Below are 18,077 nucleotides of genomic sequence, written 5' to 3'. Positions count from 1 at the left end.
TTCCGAAGTTGACCCTAGTTTCGGGGGGGGGTGAGGGGACTAGCAAGGTAAATATGTGGGACCTAACTAAATAGCCTACTCCTAGTTCTTAGGTTCCTATTAAATTGAGGCACGAATGCTGCCCACTTCAGTCGTTCCGCTGCCCTGGGGCGGAGTGGGATTGTTGTCAGTGCCGGATCGATGGGCCAAATGGCCACCTCCTGTACTGTCAGGATTCTATGATTTGCGTAGCGCCCGATCACCTCTGCAAGGTGTTCGGAAGGACTGGGCAGCCAGCAAGTCGCTCTTGGGTAGTCCGGTCCCAGCTGTGACGGCAGAGTAACGGCCACAGGTGGGTCCCGAGTTGGTCGCAAGTGCCCAGCGATTGGGGCGCGTGATCGAAAACCTGGCAGCAACCCTGGTAGGGAAAGCAGGTTACCCGATCTTGCCGCCGCCTTGGATGGGAGGTTAGAAATGGGCAGCAAATGGCCACCACTTGCCTGTGATAAACCCACCCGTTACGTTGCAGCTGTACAAGGTGCCAGCGAGGCCACACCTGGAGTTACTGTGTACAGTTTTGGTCTCCTTGCTTGAGAAAGGATATACTGGCACTGGAGGGGGTGCAGAGGAGATTCACCGGGTTGATTCCGGAGTTGAGAGGGTTGGCTTATGAGGAGAGACTGAGTAGACTGGGGCTATACTCATTGGAATTCTGAAGGATGAGGGGAGATCTTATAGAAACATATAAGATTATGAAGGGAATAGATAAGATAGAAGCAGGGAAGTTGTTTCCACCGGCGGGTGAAACTAGAACTAGGGGGCATGGCCTCAAAATAAGGGGGAGCAGATTTAGAGTCAAAGAGGTTTAGAGCATAGAACAGTACAGCACAGAACAGGCCCTTCGGCCCACGATGTTGTGCCGAGCTTTATCTGAAACCAAGATCAAGCTATCCCACTCCCTATCATCCTGGTGTGCTTCATGTGCCTATCCAATAACCGCTTAAATGTTCCTAAAGTGTCTGACTCCACTATCACTGCAGGCAGTCCATTCCACACCCCAACCACTCTCTGCGTAAAGAACCTACCTCTGATATCCTTCCTGTATCTCCCACCACGAACCCTATAGTTATGCCCCCTTGTAATAGCTCCATCCACCCGAGGAAATAGTCTTTGAACGTTCACTCTATCTATCCCCTTCATCATTTTATAAACCTCTATTAAGTCTCCCCTCAGCCTCCTCCGCTCCAGAGAGAACAGCCCTAGCTCCCTCAACCTTTCCTCATAAGACCTACCTGCCAAACCAGGCAGCATCCTGGTAAATCTCCTCTGCACTCTTTCCAGCGCTTCCACATCCTTCTTATAGTGAGGTGACCAGAACTGCACACAATATTCCAAATGTGGTCTCACCAAGGTCCTGCACAGTTGCAGCATAACCCCACGGCTCTTAAACTCCAACCCCCTGTTAATAAAAGCTAACACACTATAGGCCTTCTTCACAGCTCTATCCACTTGAGTGGCAACCTTCAGAGATCTGCGGATATGAACCCCAAGATCTCTCTGTTCCTCCAGTCTTCAGAACCCTACCTTTGACCCTGTAATCCACATTTAAATTAGTCCTACCAAAATGAATCACCTCACGTTTACAGCATGGAAACAGGCCCTTCGGTCCAACTTGTCCATGCTGCCCCTTTTATTTTAAACCCCTAAGCTAATCCCAATTGCCCGCATTTGGCCCATATCCCTCTCTACCCATCGTACCCATGTAACTGTCTAAATGCTTTTTAAAAGACAAAATTGTACCCGCCTCTACTACTACCTCTGGCAGCTCGTTCCAGACACTCACCACCCTCTGTGTGAAAAAATTGCCCCTCTGAACACTTTTGTATCTCTCCCCTCTCACCTTAAACCTGTGCCCTCTAGTTTTAGACTCCCCTACGATTGGGAAAAGATATTGACTATCTAGCTGATCTATGCCCCAGGACTCTAGGACTGGGTTGAGGAGGAACTTCTTCACACAAAGGGTTGTGAATCTGTGGAATTCCCTGCCCAGTGAAGCAGTTGAGGCTCCCTCATTGAATGTTTTTAAGGCAAGGATAGATAGATTTTTGAACAGTAAAGGAATGAAGTGACAAAAAAGGTTGATGAAGGAAGGGCCATGGATGTCGTCTATATGGATTTCAGTAAGGCATTTGACAAAGTCCCACATGGCAGGTTGGTTAAGAAGGTTAAGGCTCATGGGATACAAGGAGAGGTGGCTAGATGGGTGGAGAACTGGCTTGGCCATAGGAGACAGAGGGTAGTGGTCGAAGGGTCTTTTTCCGGTTGGAGGTCTGTGACCAGTGGTGTTCCGCAGGGCTCTGTACTGGGACCTCTGCTATTTGTGATATATATAAATGATTTGGAAGAAGGTGTAACTGGTGTAATCAGCAAGTTTGCGGATGACACGAAGATGGCTGGACTTGCGGATAGCGAAGAGCATTGTCGGGCAATACAGCAGGATATAAATAGGCTGGAAAATTGGGCGGAGAGGTGGCAGATGGAGTTTAATCCGGATAAATGCGAAGTGATGCATTTTGGAAGAAATAATGTAGGGAGGAGTTATACAATAAATGGCAGAGTCATCAGGAGTATAGAAACACAGAGGGACCTAGGTGTGCAAGTCCACAAATCCTTGAAGGTGGCAACACAGGTGGAGAAGGTGGTGAAGAAGGCATATGGTATGCTTGCCTTTATAGGACGGGGTATAGAGTATAAAAGCTGGAGTCTGATGTTGCAGCTGTATAGAACACTGGTTAGGCCACATTTGGAGTACTGCGTCCAGTTCTGGTCGCCGCACTACCAGAAGGACATGGAGGCGTTAGAGAGAGTGCAGAGAAGGTTTACCAGGATGTTGCCTGGTATGGAGGGTCTTAGCTATGAGGAGAGATTGGGTAGACTGGGGTTGTTCTCCTTGGAAAGACGGAGAATGAGGGGAGATCTAATAGAGGTGTACAAGATTATGAAGGGGATAGATAGGGTGAACAGTGGGAAGCTTTTTCCCAGGTCGGAGGTGACAATCACGAGGGGTCACGGGCTCAAGGTGAGAGGGGCGAAGTATAACTCAGACATCAGAGGGATGTTTTTCACACCGAGGGTGGTGGGGGCCTGGAATGCGCTGCCAAGTAGGGTGGTGGAGGCAGGCACGCTGACATCGTTTAAGACTTACCTGGATAGTCACATGAGCAGCCTGGGAATGGAGGGACACAAACGATTGGTCTAGTTGGACCAAGGAGCGGCACAGGCTTGGAGGGCCGAAGGGCCTGTTTCCTGTGCTGTACTGTTCTTTGTTATGGTGAGCGGGCGGGTAAGTGGAGCTGAGTCCACGAAAAGATCAGCCATGATCTTATTGAATGGCGGAGCAGGCTCGAGGGGCCAGATGGCCTACTCCTGCTCCTAGTTTTTAGGCTCTGTGAACAAAATGAAATGCATGACTGGAAGTGAGTCCGGATAATCCTACGCGGGGCAGTTGAAGGAACCTGGATCAGAGTCGGGCATCGCAGGTGTTTAGTCCTTTAACATATGAGAACTTCCCCGGGGCAGCAGAACGACTGAAGTGGGCAGCATTCACACCTTAATTTAATAAGAACTAGGAGCAGGAGTAGGCCATTTGGTTCGGTGGATTGGCCATGCTAGATTGTCCCTTAGTGTCCAAAGATGTGCAGGTTAGGGGGATTGGCCATGCAAAATTGCCCCTTAGTGTCCAAAGATGTGCAGGTTAGATGGATTGGCCATGCTAAATTGACCCTTAATGTCCAAAGATGTGCGGGTTAGGGGGATTGGCCAGGCTAAACTATCCCTTAATGTCCAAAGATGTGCGGGTTAGGGGGATTGGCCAGGCTAAACTATCCCTTAATGTCCAAAGATGTGCAGGTTAGGTGGATTGGCCATGCTAAATTGCCCTTTAGTGTCCAAAGATGTGTAGGTTAGGTGGATTGGCCGTGCTAAATTGCCCCTTAGTGTCCAAAGATGTGTAGGTTAGGTGGATTGGCCATGCTAAATTGCCCCTTAGTGTCCAAAGATGTGTAGGTTAGGTGGATTGGCCATGCTAAATTGCCCTTTAGTGTCCAAAGATGTGTAGGTTAGGTGGATTGGCCATGCTAAATTGCCCCTTAGTGTCCAAAGATGTGTAGGTTAGATGGATTGGCCATGCTAAATTGCCCTTTAGTGTCCAAAGATGTGTAGGTTAGGTGGATTGGCCATGCTAAATTGCCCCTTAGTGTCCAAAGATGTGTAGGTTAGGTGGATTGGCCATGCTAAATTGCCCTTTAGTGTCCAAAGATGTGTAGGTTAGGTGGATTGGCCATGCTAAATTGCCCCTTAGTGTCCAAAGATGTGTAGGTTAGGTGGATTGGCCATGCAAAATTGTCCCTTAGTGTCCAAAGATGTGTAGGTTAGGTGGATTGGCCATGCTAAATTGCCCCTTAGTGTCCAAAGATGTGCAGGTTAGGTGGATTGGCCATGCTAAATTGCCCTTTAGTGTCCAAAGATGTGTAGGTTAGGTGGATTGGCCATGCTAAATTGCCCTTTAGTGTCCAAAGATGCGCAGGTTAGGTGGATTGGCCATGCTAAATTGCCTCTTAGTGTCCAAAGATGCGCAGGTTAGGTGGATTGGCCATGCTAAATTGCCCCTTAGTGTCCAAAGATGTGCGGGTTAGGTGGATTGGCCATGCTAAATTGCCCCTTAGTGTCCAAAGATGTGCGGGTTAGGGAATGAGCAGGATAAATATGGGGGTAGTGCTCTGCCGGAGATTCGATAGGCCAGTTGGGCTCCTTCTGCGCCGTTGGGATTCTATGATTGTCTCGAGCACTGCTGATTGTATTCCGGGTGGATTTTCTGTCCCGGTCGAGAACCTATTCCGCCCGTTCCTGGGTGTATTGTAGACCACTGAACGGACGGGTGGCTGCACTTGTCGAGGCTTTCTACATTCATTCACTTGCATGTTCCTCTCTCTTTCTCTCCCCCGCCCCCCCTCAGGGCCAAGACGACCCTACAGCGGCCATGTTGGCCGACTTCGTGGACTGCCCGCCGGACGAGGAGGAGGTGGAGATGGCGGGGGCGGCAGCGGGGCCCAGCACCAGCAGCTGAGCGCGTTCCCTGTGGCGCTCGAGATGGCCGAGGCGCCGACAGCTCCACTTATCTCAGCAGGGGGCCAGGGGAGGGGGGGATATTGAGACACAACACAGAGCATACTGAATCACGGAGTGGGTGCAGTGACCAGGACTCCTTTGGTGCTCTGCTCATTTTGTGTGTGTTTGGGAGGGGATTGGTGGGGGGGAGGGATCGGCCATCAGCTGGTTTTACTTACAGCCTCTCTCGAGGTTGCATGACTGGGGTGTAGGGGAAGGGGGGGGCGTGTGGTGTGGCAGAGCTCTCGACATGTTTTCCTTCCTTGTCTCTGCGCACATATTTCTATGTTTTTTTTATACGTGTGAAAGAATCTGAACAGAATTGCCAATAGGGCGGAACCTGAGCCTTATGTACACAGCGATGGAACCAATAAACACGCAAAACCCATGCAGCGGCTGGCACTGAATTTCTTGCCATTCCACCTAGTCTCGGCACTCGGACATTCTGCACCCGAACACTCCTTAACCTCATTCGCGCAAACACTTGCTCAGATGCACCACAGAAAGCATCCTTTCCAGACGTGTCCCAACTTGTTAGGGTGGCACGGTGGTGAGCGCTGCTGCCTCACAGCGCCAGGGACCCAGGTTTGATTCCCGGCTTGGGTCACTGTCCGTCTGTGTGGGGTTTGCACGTTCTCCCCAGTCTCTGCGTGGGTTTCCTCCGGGTGCTCCGGTTTCCTCCCACAGTCCAAAGATGTGCCATTAGGTGGATTGGCCGTGCTAAATTGTCCCTTAGTGTCCAAAGATGTGCGGGTTAGGTGGATTGGCCATGCTAAATTGCCCCTTACTGTCCAAAGATGTGCGGGTTAGGTGGATTGGCCGTGCTAAATTGCCCCTTAGTGTCCAAAGATCTGCGGGTTTGGTGGATTGGCCATACTAAATTGCCCCTTAGTGTCCAAAGATGTGTAGGTTAGGGGGATTGGCCATGCTAAATTGCCCCTTCATGTCCAAAAGTGTGCAGGTTAGGTGGATTGGCCATGCTAAATTGCCCCTTAGTGTCCAAAGATGTGTAGGTTAGGGGGATTGGCCATGCTAAATTGCCCCTTAGTATCCAAAAGTGTGAGGGTTCGGTGGATTGGCCGTGCTAAATTCTCCCTCAGTGTTACCCGAACAGGCACCGGAGTGTGGCGACTAGGGGATTTTCACAGTAACTTCACTGTGCGGAGTCTGCACATTCTCCCCGTGTCTGTGTGGGTTTCCTCCGGGTGCTCCGGTTTCCCCTCAGTCCAAAGATGTGCAGGTTAGGTGCGTTGGCCATGCTAAAATTGCCCCTTCGTGTCAGGGGGACGAGCTAGGGCAAATGCATGGGGATAGGGCCTGGGTGGGATTGTGGTTGATGCAGACTCGATGGGCCGAATGGCCTCCTTCTGCGCTGTCGGATTCTATGATTGGCAGTTAATGTAAGCCTACTTGTGACACTATGAAATAAATAAACTGAACAAAACTCCAGCTCTGACCAAGACCGCAAGGAACTACAAAAGGTCGTGAATGTAGCCCAATCCATCACGCAAACCAGCCTCCCATCCATTGACTCTGTCTACACTTCCCGCTGCCTCGGGGAAAAGCAGCCAGCATAATCAAGGACCCCCCCACGCACCCCGGACATTCTCTCTTCCACCTTCTCCCGACCCAAGAACACCTTCTTCCCTACTGCCATAAGACTTGAATGGACCGACCATAGATTAAGCTTTCTCTACACCCTCTTTGTGACTGGAACACTACATTCTGCACTCTCTCCTTCCCTTCTCCGCTCTGTACTCTCTGAACGGTATGCTTTGTCTATGTAGCGCGCAAGAAGCAATAATTTTCACTCTATCCCAATACATGGGACAATTATGATACAAAGATATGTCAAGGGACAGGTAGTATTGAGGAAGCAGGGGGGGCTGCAGAAGGACTTGGACAGGTTCGGAGAGTGGGCAAAGAAGTGGCAGATGGAATACAATGTGGGAAAGTGTGAGGTTCTGCTCTTTGGAAGGAGGAATGGACTATTTTCCAACTGGGGAAATGCTGAGGAAATCAGAAACACAAAGGGACTTGGGAGTCATTGTTCAAGATTCTCTTAAGGTTAACGTGCAGGTTCAGTTGGCAGTTAGGAAGGCAAATGCAATGTTAGCCTTCATGTCGAGAGGGCTAGAATACAAGAGCAGGGATGTTCTTCTGAGGCTGTATAAGGCTCTGGTCAGACCCCATTTGGAGTATTATGAGCAGTTTTGGGCCCCGTATCTCAGGAAGGATGTGCCGGCCTTGGAAAGGGTCCAGAGGAGGTTCACAAGAATGATCCCTGGAACAAAGAGCTTATCGTATGAGGAACGGTTGATTTGATTTATTGTTGTCACATGTATTAGCATACAGTGAAAAGTATTGTTTCTTGCGCGCTATACAGACAAAGCATACCGTTCATAGAGAAGGAAAGGAGAGAGTGCAGAATGTAGTGTTACAGTCATAGCTAGGGTGTAGAGAAAGATCAACTTAATGCGAGGTAGGTCCATTCAAAAGTCTGACAGCAGCAGGGAAGAAGCTGTTCTTGAGTCGGTTGGTACGTGACCTCCGACTTTTGTATCTTTTTCCCGACGGAAGAAGGTGGAAGAGAGAATGTCCGGGGTGTGTGGGGTCCTTGATTACGCTGGCTGCTTTTCCCGAGGCAGCGGGAAGTGTAAATAGAGTCAATGGATGGGAGGCTGGTTTGCGTGATGGATTGGGCTACATTCACGACCCTTTGTAGTTCCTTGCAGTCTTGGGCAGAGCAGGAGCCCAGACCAAGCTGTGATACAACCAGAAAGAATGCTTTCTATGGGGCATCTGTAAAAGTTGGTGAGAGTCGTAGCTGACATGGCAAATTTCCTTAGTCTTCTGAGAAAGTAGAGGTGTATATATACTGTGTAGACTTTGCACATTTTCCCTGTGCTTGCGGGGTTACAACGATAATTTGATTATCATTCAGAAAGAAATTTCCACTTCCCTGTTCTTCCTCAGTGTCAACAGGAAACGACATAGGGGAGAAGGATTTGATTTATTATTGTCACATGTATTGGGATACAGTGAAAAGTATTGTTTCTTGCGCGCTAGACAGACAAGGCATACCGTTCATAGAGAAGGAAAGGAGAGAGTGCAGAATGTAGTGTTACAGTCATAGCTAGGGTGTAGAGAAAGATCAACTTAATGCGAGGTAGGTCCATTCAAAAGTCTGACAGCAGCAGGGAAGAAGCTGTTCTTGAGTCGGTCGGTACGTGACCTCAGACTTTTGTATCTTTTTCCCGAAGGAAGAAGGTGGAAGAGAGAATGTCCGGGGTTGTGTGGGGTCCTTAATTACGCTGGCTGCTTTTCGCCGAGGCAGCGGGAAGTGTAGACAGAGTCAATGGATGGGAGGCTGGTTTGCGTGATGGATTGGGCTACATTCACGACCGTTTGTAGTTCCTTGCGGTCTTGGGCAGAGCATATTTTTCTTAAAAATAGGACTGAGGACTAGAGTTGAGGACTCTGGGTCTGTACTCGTTGGAGTTTAGAAGGATGAGAGGGGGGGGATCTTATTGAAACTTACAGGATACTGCGAGGCCTGGATAGAGTGGACGTGGAGAGGATGTTTCCACTCGTGGGAAAAACTAGAACCAGAGGGCACAACCTCAGGCTAAAGGGACGATCCTTTAAAACAGAGATGAGGGGGAATTTCTTCAACCAGAGGGTGGTGAATCTGTGGAACTCTTTGCAGCAGAAGGCTGTGGAGGCCGGGTCATTGAGTGTCTTTAAGACAGAGATAGATAGGTTCTTGATTAATAAGGGGGTCAGGGGTTATGGGGAAAAGGCAGGAGAACGGGGATGAGAAAAATATCAGCCATGATTGAATGGCGGAGCAGACTCGATGGGCCGAGTGGCCTAATTCTGCTCCTATGTCTTATGTGACAATAATAAATCAAATCAAATCCTTCTCCCCTATGTACTCTATGAACGGTATGCTTTGTCTGTACAGCGCGCAAGAAACAATACTTTTCACTGTATCCCAATACATGTGACATCAGCAAGGAGCAACTTTAAATAAAGGAACATTAGACATCCTGATTACAGGATTCTTACCGACTGGAAAGATGTGACAAAATATCCACTATTGCACTTTTTTAAATTCTTTACTGGTGTCACAAGTAGGCTGTCATTAACACTGCAATGAAGTTACTGTGAAAATCCCCCTAGTCGCCACACTCCGGTGCCTGTTCGGGTAACACTGAGGGAGAATTTAGCACGGCCAATGCACCTAACTTTCGTACTGTGGGAGGAAACCGGAGACCCGGAGGAAACCCACGCAGACACGGGGAGAATGTACAGACGCCACACAGACAGTGACCCGAGCCGGGAATCGAACACGGGTCCCTGGCGCTGTGAGGCAGCAGCGCTAACCACCGTGCCGCCACCTCCCCACGTCTGCGTGGGTTTCCTCCGGGTGCTCTGATTTCCTCCCACTGTCCAAGATGTGCAGGTTAGGTGGATTGTCCGTGCTATATTTGCTTTCAAATTGGGTGGCACAGTGGTTTAGCGGGTTCCCAACTACGCGGACAAAGCACGTCCGCTTATTAAGTCCACGGCTTTTCCACTCACGCCAGAGGCCCAATTGGCCTTCAAGGAATTGAAACACGACTTCGGGAAAGCCACGATGCACGCGGGAGACGAATCCATCCCTTTTCAGGTGGAAAGCGATGCATCTGATTTCGCACTGGCCGCCACACTTAACCAGGCGGGCAGGCCCGTCGCGTTTTTTTCCCGCACCCTCCAAGGCCATGAAATTCGGCATTCAGCGGTGGAAAAGGAGGCCCAGGCCATTATGGAGGCCGTCAGACATTGGCGCCATTACCTGGCGGGGAAACGGTTCACCCTGATCACGGACCAGCGGTCCGTGGCGTTCATGTTCAACAACACGCAGAGGGGCAAGATCAAGAATGACAAGATCTTGCGGTGGAGAATTGAACTCTCCACCTATAACTACGATATCATGTATCGTCCAGGGAAACTCAATGAGCCCTCGGATGCCCTCTCGCGCGGAACATGCGCTAGTACTCAGGAGGATCGCTTGAACGCCCTCCATAATGATCTGTGCCATCCTGGGGTCACTCGGCTCTACCACTTTGTCAAAGCCCGCAACCTGCCTTACTCGGTGGAGGACGTCAGGTCGGTGACAAGGAGCTGTCGGATTTGCGCGGAATGCAAACCGCACTTTTACCGACCTGACCGGGCACATTTGGTCAAGGCAACTCGCCCCTTCGAGAGGCTGAGTGTTGATTATAAGGGCCCCCTTCCCTCAACGGATCGGAACGTGTACTTTCTGAACATAATAGATGAGTACTCCCGGTTCCCGTTTGTTGTCCCCTGCTCGGACACATCGGCTGCCACGGTGATCAAGGCATTCCGTGATCTTTTTACCCTGTTCGGGTACCCCAGCTATATCCATAGCGACAGGGGCTCGTCGTTCATGAGCAATGACTTGAGGCAATTCCTGCTCTCATACGGGATTGCCTCTCGTAGGACCACGAGTTACAACCCTAGGGGTAATGGACAGGTGGAACGAGAGAATGCTACAGTCTGGAAGGCTATCCTATTGGCGTTGAAATCCAAAGGTCTTCCAGTCTCCCGTTGGCAGGAGGTCCTCCCTGATGCGTTTCACTCTATTCGCTCCCTCCTGTGTACGGCAACCAATGCTACTCCCCACGAGAGGATGTTCTCATTCCCTCGGAAGTCTTCCTCGGGGATATCTTTACCAGCCTGGTTGACGTACCCAGGACCCGTCCTTCTGCGGCGACATGTAAGGGCCCGCAAGTCCGACCCCTTGGTCGAACAGGTCCACCTCCTCCACGCCAACCCTCAGTATGCCTATGTGGCATATCCTGACGGGCGAGAGGACACAGTCTCGATACGAGACCTGGCGCCCGCAGGGGACGTAGCAACTCCTGTCGCTCCCATACCCCCAGTGACGAATCCGTTATCCCTTATTTCTCCCCCCGGACGTAGCGCGGACAGCATTGGGACCAGTGCTTAACAGTTTTACTCCAATGCACAGCTTGCCTGAGCCCCGGAGATCGTCGCCACCGCAGAATGTGTCAGGATCCCCTGCACTACCGTCTCATCAGGGTCAACCGGCCTGTGAGTCCATGGGAGAACAGATGGACGCTGTTTTGGGGAGAACGCCACCGCAAGCACCTACTCCGGTGTCACCGCCGGTATTGAGGAGGTCACAACGACGGTGCGGTCCTCCAGACCGTCTGGACGTATAATCTGCTGACATTTTAGTCTGTTTTCGTACCCCGCCGGCCTTTGTTCTCAAAGGAGGGGTGAATGTGGTGAACCATCGTTGGTTCCCACTGGATAGTACTGGGCCAGGGCTGGCCAGCACTACGGGAATGTATATAGGTTACTGTGGGATTGTACTAATGTTGTTGTTGGGCTAGGGTGGGATTGATACACCTGTGGTTGTTACTGTTGTGGCACATCCCAGTCGGGCTCCGCCTCCTGGGAGAGGTATAAGACCCCCTGCTCGGACGGGACCCCTTCAGTCTGGGATAGTGTGTTAAAGTTCTGATAGTTCCATTGTTAGTTAATAAAAGCCTTCTTTTACCGAAGCTTTGAGCCTCGTGTCCAATTGATGTGCATCACCATGCTACATTGATCCTAGTTTTGTGGGGAGTAACAGAGTAAATATTATTTGATTCTCTCAGTTGCAGTTCAGTGAAGGAGACCCGAGTTCCGCTTCTTTATAAAACACCTTTATTTCTTTGATCCAACTCCACCCACAATTCTCCACCAACAAATAGCACCGCCTGTAGCCCCTTTATTTATCACTGACTTCGACTGAATAATTGACATCAAATTAGGACTGAATTGGAAAGTCTGTTAACCGATTCCTAACAAATACATGGGGTCACGGGGATAGGGTGGGACTGTTGTCGGTGGAGACTCGATGGGCCGAATGGCCTCCTAAACTGTCGGGATTCTATGATTCCATGATTTGCGCTTTAACTATGTAGATGCAATCTAAATCTGTCAGTGTGTTGCTCATAATCCCTCTCAGTCTTGGGGTGGCACGGTGGCACAGTGGTTAGCACTGCTGCCTCTCAACGCCAGGGACCCGGGTTCGATTCCCGGCTTGGGTCACTGTCTGTGTGGAGTTTGCACATTCTCCCCGTGTCTGCATGGGTTTCCCCCGGGTGCTCCGATTTCCTCCCACAGTCTGAAAGACATGCTGGTTAGGTACATTTTCCCGAACAGGTGCTGGAGTGTGGCGACTAGGGGATTTTCACAGTAACTACATTGCGGTGTTAATGTAAGCCTTACTTGTGACTGATAAATAAACTTTACAAACAGTTCTATGCCCATTTGCACATCCAATCTGTGTCCCATTGCAACCCCCTAATGTCCTTCTTCCCCTGGTTGGTTTGACAGTTTAACCCAGATCCCTGCAAAAAGATTTATTTTTAAAAATTTTTATCAGTGTCACAAGTAGGCTTACATTAACACTGCAATGAAGTTACTGTGAAAATCCCCTAGTCGCCACACTCCAGGAAAGGACGGCAGATTTCCTCCACTAAAGGGTACATGAGTGAACCAGATGGGTTTTTCCGACAATCCACAATGGTTTCATGGTCATCAGTGGATTATTAATTCCAGTAAAATCCCCCGAGTCGCCACACTCCGGCGCCTGTTCGGGTAACACCGAGGGAGAATTTAGCACGGCCAATGCACACTAACCAGCACGTCTTTCGGACTGTGGGAGGAAACCGGAGCACCCGGAGGAAACCCACGCAGACACGGGGAGAACGTGCAGACTCCGCACAGACACTGACCCAAGCTGGGAATCGAACCCGGGTCCCCGGCGCTGTGAGGCAGCAGTGCTAACCACTGTGCCACCATGGTGCCCATAATTTTGGTTGGCCATGGTAAATTGCCCCTGAGTGTCCAAAGGTGTGCAGGTTAGGTGGATTGGCCATGCTAAATTGCCCCTTACTGTCCAAAGATGTGTAGGTTAGGTGGATTGGCCATGTTAAATTGCCCCTTAGTGTCCAAAGACGTGCTGGTTAGGGTGCATTGGCCGTGCTAAAAATCCCCCTCAGTGTTACCCGAACAGGCACCGGAGTGTGGCGACTAGGGGATTTTCACAGTAACTTCATTGCGGTGTTAATGTAAGCCTTACTTGTGACACAAGTAAGTGAAAAGCTTCCATCCAGATGAATCTTTGGCCTTCTACCGAACCACAACTCCGGTGGAGAGAGAGAGTCCAGTTGTGGATTGCAATCTCGGAACTTGCGTTTTCCCTGATTCCCTGTGGCTCCTTTTAATTGCAATAAGAAGTTTCTCAACACCAGGTGAATTGCCCATTGCAGTGGCCAGGAGAAGGTTAGATCTGTTCTAGGCATTTAGTCAGAGATAGCACAGTCAAGGACCCCATGCACCCCCGGACATTCTCTCTTCCACCTTCTTCCCTCGGGAAAAAGATACAAAACTGAGGTCACGTACCGACCGACTCGAGAACAGCTTCTTCCCTGCTGCCGCCAGACTTTTGAATGGACCCTACCTCGCATTAAGTTGATCTTTCTCTCCACCCTTTAGCGCTGTGTCTAATTTCTTTTTGAAATCTCACAACGTTTTGGTCTTAACGTGGCCTCAGCTACTTTCTGTGTTTTCCTGACCCAGACTCACCGTCAGCAATCTCCCTCTGCTGGTCACCCCCAGAATTAGGCACAGGTCTTAGCAACTTGTCCTGAAGCTTTTCAGTGATATTTAGCACGATGCACTGTTTCTCCCTGGACGATACGATGTTGGGTGGAGTTAAGTATGCCGTGTTTCAGGCCTTGTCACTTAGCCCACCAACACCTCTACTTTCTCAGAAGACTGCGCGCTATACAGGCAAAGCATACCGTTCATAGAGTACACAGGGGAGAAGGATTTGATTTGATTTATTATTGTCACATGTATTGGGACACAGTGAAAAGTATTGTTTCTTGCGCGCTATACAGACATAAGAACATAAGAACATAAGAAATAGGAGCAGGAGTAGGCCATCTAGCCCCTCGAGCCTGCCCCGCCATTCAATAAGATCATGGCTGATCTGACGTGGATCAGTACCACTTACCCGCCTGATCCCCATAACCCTTAATTCCCTTACCGATCAGGAATCCATCCATCCGCGCTTTAAACATATTCAGCGAGGTAGCCTCCACCACCTCAGTGGGCAGAGAATTCCAGAGATTCACCACCCTCTGGGAGAAGAAGTTCCTCCTCAACTCTGTCTTCAACCGACCCCCCTTTATTTTGAGGCTGTGTCCTCTAGTTTTAACTTCCTTACTAAGTGGAAAGAATCTCTCCGCCTCCACCCTATCCAGCCCCCGCATTATCTTATAAGTCTCCATAAGATCCCCCCTCATCCTTCTAAACTCCAACAAGTACAAACCCAATCTCCTCAGCCTCTCCTCATAATCCAAACCCCTCATCTCCGGTATCAACCTGGTGAACCTTCTCTGCACTCCCTCCAATGCCAATATATCCTTCCTCATATAAGGGGACCAATACTGCACACAGTATTCCAGCTGCGGCCTCACCAATGCCCTGTACAGGTGCATCAAGACATCCCTGCTTTTATATTCTATCCCCCTCGCAATATAGGCCAACATCCCATTTGCCTTCTTGATCACCTGTTGTACCTGCAGACTGGGCTTTTGCGTCTCATGCACAAGGACCCCCAGGTCCCTTTGCACAGTAGCATGTTTTAATTTGTTTCCATTGAGATAGTAATCCCATTTGTTATTATTTCCTCCAAAGTGTATAACCTCGCATTTCTCAACGTTATACTCCATTTGCCATATCCTCGCCCACTCACTCAGCCTGTCCAAATCTCTCTGCAGATCTTCTCCGTCCTCCACACGATTCACTTTTCCACTTACCTTTGTGTCGTCTGCAAACTTCGTTACCCTACACTCCGTCCCCTCCTCCAGATCATCTATATAAATGGTAAACAGTTGCGGCCCGAGTACCGATCCCTGCGGCACGCCACTAGTTACCTTCCTCCAACCGGAAAAACACCCATTTATTCCGACTCTTTGCTTCCTGTCGGATAGCCAGTCCCCAATCCACTTTAACACACTACCCCCAACTCCGTGTGCCCTAATCTTCTTCAGCAGCCTTTTATGGGGCACCTTATCAAACGCCTTTTGGAAATCCAAAAACACCGCATCCACCGGTTCTCCTCCATCAACCGCCCTCGTCACATCTTCATAAAAATCCAACATGTTCGTCAAGCACGACTTTCCCCTCATGAATCCATGCTGCGTCTGATTGATCGAACCATTTCTATCCAGATGCCCTGCTATCTCCTCTTTAACAATGGATTCCAGCATTTTCCCTACTACAGACGTTAAGCTGACCGGGGATGCATTCCATCCGGACCCGGGGACTTGTCCACCTTCAGTCCCATTAGTCTACCCAGCACTGCCTCTCTGGTAACATTAATCGTATTAAGTATTTCTCCTGCTGCCAACCCTCTATCGTTAATATTTGGCAAACTATTTGTGTCCTCCACCGTGAAGACCGACACAAAAAACTTATTTAAAGACTCAGCCATATCCTCATTTCCCACTATTAACTCCCCCCTCTCGTCCTCCAAGGGTCCAACATTCACTCTAGCCACTCTATTCCTTTTTATATATTTATAAAAACTTTTACTATCATTTTTTATATTAATTGCTAGCCTAGCTTCATAGTCTATCCTTCCTTTCTTTATCGCTTTCTTAGTCTCTCTTTGTTGTTTCTTAAATTTTTCCCAATCACTTGTTTCTCCACTATTTTTGGCCACTCTGTACGCAGCTGTTTTTATTTTAATACTCTCCTTTATTTCCTTCGTTATCCACGGTTGGTTCTCCCTTTTCTTACAATCCTTGTTTTTTGCTGGAATATACTTTTGCTGAGAACTGAAAAGGATCTCCTTAAAAATCCTCCACTGTTCCTCAGCTATCCTACCTGCCAGCCTGCTCTCCCAGTCTACCTTAGCCAATTCATCCCTCATCCTATCATATTTCCCTCTGTTCAAACAGAGGACACTGGTTTGAGACCAAACTTTCTCCTCTTCCATCTGAATCAGAAATTCGACCATATTGTGGTCACTAGACCCAAGAGGGTCCTTCACAATAAGCCCAAGAGGGTCCTTCACAATAAGACAAAGCATACCGTTCATAGAGAAGGAAAGGAGAGGGTGCAGAATGTAGTGTTACAGTCATAGCTAGGGTGCAGAGAAAGATCAACTTAATGCGAGGTAGGTCCATTCAAAAGTCTGACAGCAGCAGGGAAGAAGCTGTTCTTGAGTTGGTTGGTACGTGACATCAGACTTTTGTATCTTTTTCCCGACGGAAGAAGGTGGAAGAGAGAATGTCCGGGGTGTGTGGGGGGTCCTTGATTATGCTGGCTGCTTTTCCCAAGGCAGCGGGAAGTGTAGACGGAGTCAATGGATGGGAGGCTGGTTTGCGTGATGGATTGGGCTACATTCACAACCTTTTGTAGTTTCTTGCGGTCTTGGGCAGAGCGGGAGCCCCAGACCAAGCTGTGATACAACCAGAAAGAATGCTTTCTATGGTGCATCTGTAAAAGTTGGTGAGAGTCGTAGCTGACATGCCAAATTTCCTTAGTCTTCTGAGAAAGTAGAGGCGTTGGTGGGGCTTTCTTAACTATAGTGTCGGCATGGGGGGGGACCAGGACAGGTTGTTGGTGATCTGGACACCTAAAAACCTGAAGCTCTCGACCCTTTCTACTTCGTCCCAGTTGATGTAGACAGGGGCATGTTCTCCTTTACGCTTCCTGTAGTCGATGACAATCTCCTTCGTTTTGTTGGCATTGAGGGAGAGATTTATGTTAAGAGTCATCGAATCCTTCAGTGCAGAAGGAGGCCATTTCGAGTCTGCACCGACTACAATCCCACCCAGGCCCTATCCCCATAACCACATGCACTTACCCTAGCTCGTCCCCCTGACACTAAGGGGCAATTTAGCATGGCCAATCCACCTAACCTGCACATCTTTGGACTGTGGGAGGAAACCGGAGCACCCGGAGGAAACCCACGCAGACACGGGGAGAACATGCAGACTCCACACAGACAGTGACCCGAGCCGGGAATCGAACCTGGGTCCCTGGAGCTGTGAGGCAGCAGCGCTAACCCACTGTGCCGCCGTGTCAAATTGGCTTGTTGTGCCTGTTAATTTTCAGATACTTTCAACCAGTTTACTTACTCCAAGGTTTTACCCCGGTGCCCTTATTTGCAAGGTGGCACGGTAGCACAGTGGGTTAGCGCTGCTGCTTCACAGCTCCAGGGACCTGGGTTCGATTCCCGGCTCGGGTCGCTGTCTGTGTGGAGTTTGCACATTCTCCTCGTGTCTGCATGGGTTTCCTCCGGGTGCTCCGGTTTCCTCCCACAGTCCAAAGATGTGCGGGTTAGGTTGATTGGCCAGGTTAAAAATTGCCCCTTAGTGTCCTGAGATGTGTAGGTTAGAGGGATTAGCGGGTAAATATGTAGGGATATGGGGATAGGGCCTGGGTGGGATTGTGGTCGGTGCAGACTCGATGGGCCGAATGGCCTCTTTCTGCACTGTAGGATTCTATGATTCCATGAAGGTGGACAAAGGACAAACACAAGTAAAGGTTCAACAAGTTTATTAATAATAACACTATTAACCCTTAAATAACCACAATAAACAAGAGGATACCCCAGATTCAAGCATACTACCCGTAAAGATGGCTTGGTTAAACTGCAGGCCCGATTCTCTGAGTCCCTCTGGTCTGTCGTCACGAAGGTGAGTCTCGATGGCCGCTTCTTCCTTCCTTCCTTCTCTGGTCAGTCTTCCGAATGGTCACGGCTGTCTCCCCTGTCGAGTCTTCGCTGCAGTGTGCCTCTGAGTGTGTCCCTTTATCCCCAGCCT

The 18,077-nt window shown here is 49.5% G+C and overlaps 1 protein-coding gene across 2 annotated transcripts in view; it reads left to right on the top strand.

The window, feature by feature from the left end:
- The window catches only part of pelp1 (proline, glutamate and leucine rich protein 1), a 63,966-nt gene extending 58,430 nt beyond the window's left edge, over positions 1 to 5,536 (top strand). For both annotated transcript variants that reach the window (XM_078200826.1, XM_078200827.1), the window contains exon 17: positions 4,994 to 5,536. In XM_078200826.1, the coding sequence (XP_078056952.1) occupies positions 4,994 to 5,104 (111 nt within the window). In that variant the 3' untranslated portion in view covers positions 5,105 to 5,536. The remainder of the gene's footprint in view (positions 1 to 4,993) is intronic.
- The last annotated feature ends 12,541 nt before the right edge of the window (positions 5,537 to 18,077 follow it).

Source organism: Mustelus asterias, chromosome 31, assembly GCF_964213995.1.
Source record: "Mustelus asterias chromosome 31, sMusAst1.hap1.1, whole genome shotgun sequence".
Classification (NCBI taxonomy): Eukaryota; Metazoa; Chordata; class Chondrichthyes; order Carcharhiniformes; family Triakidae; genus Mustelus; species Mustelus asterias.
The sequence above is the reverse complement of the archived record's forward strand: the minus strand, read 5'-3'. Positions and strand labels throughout refer to the sequence as shown.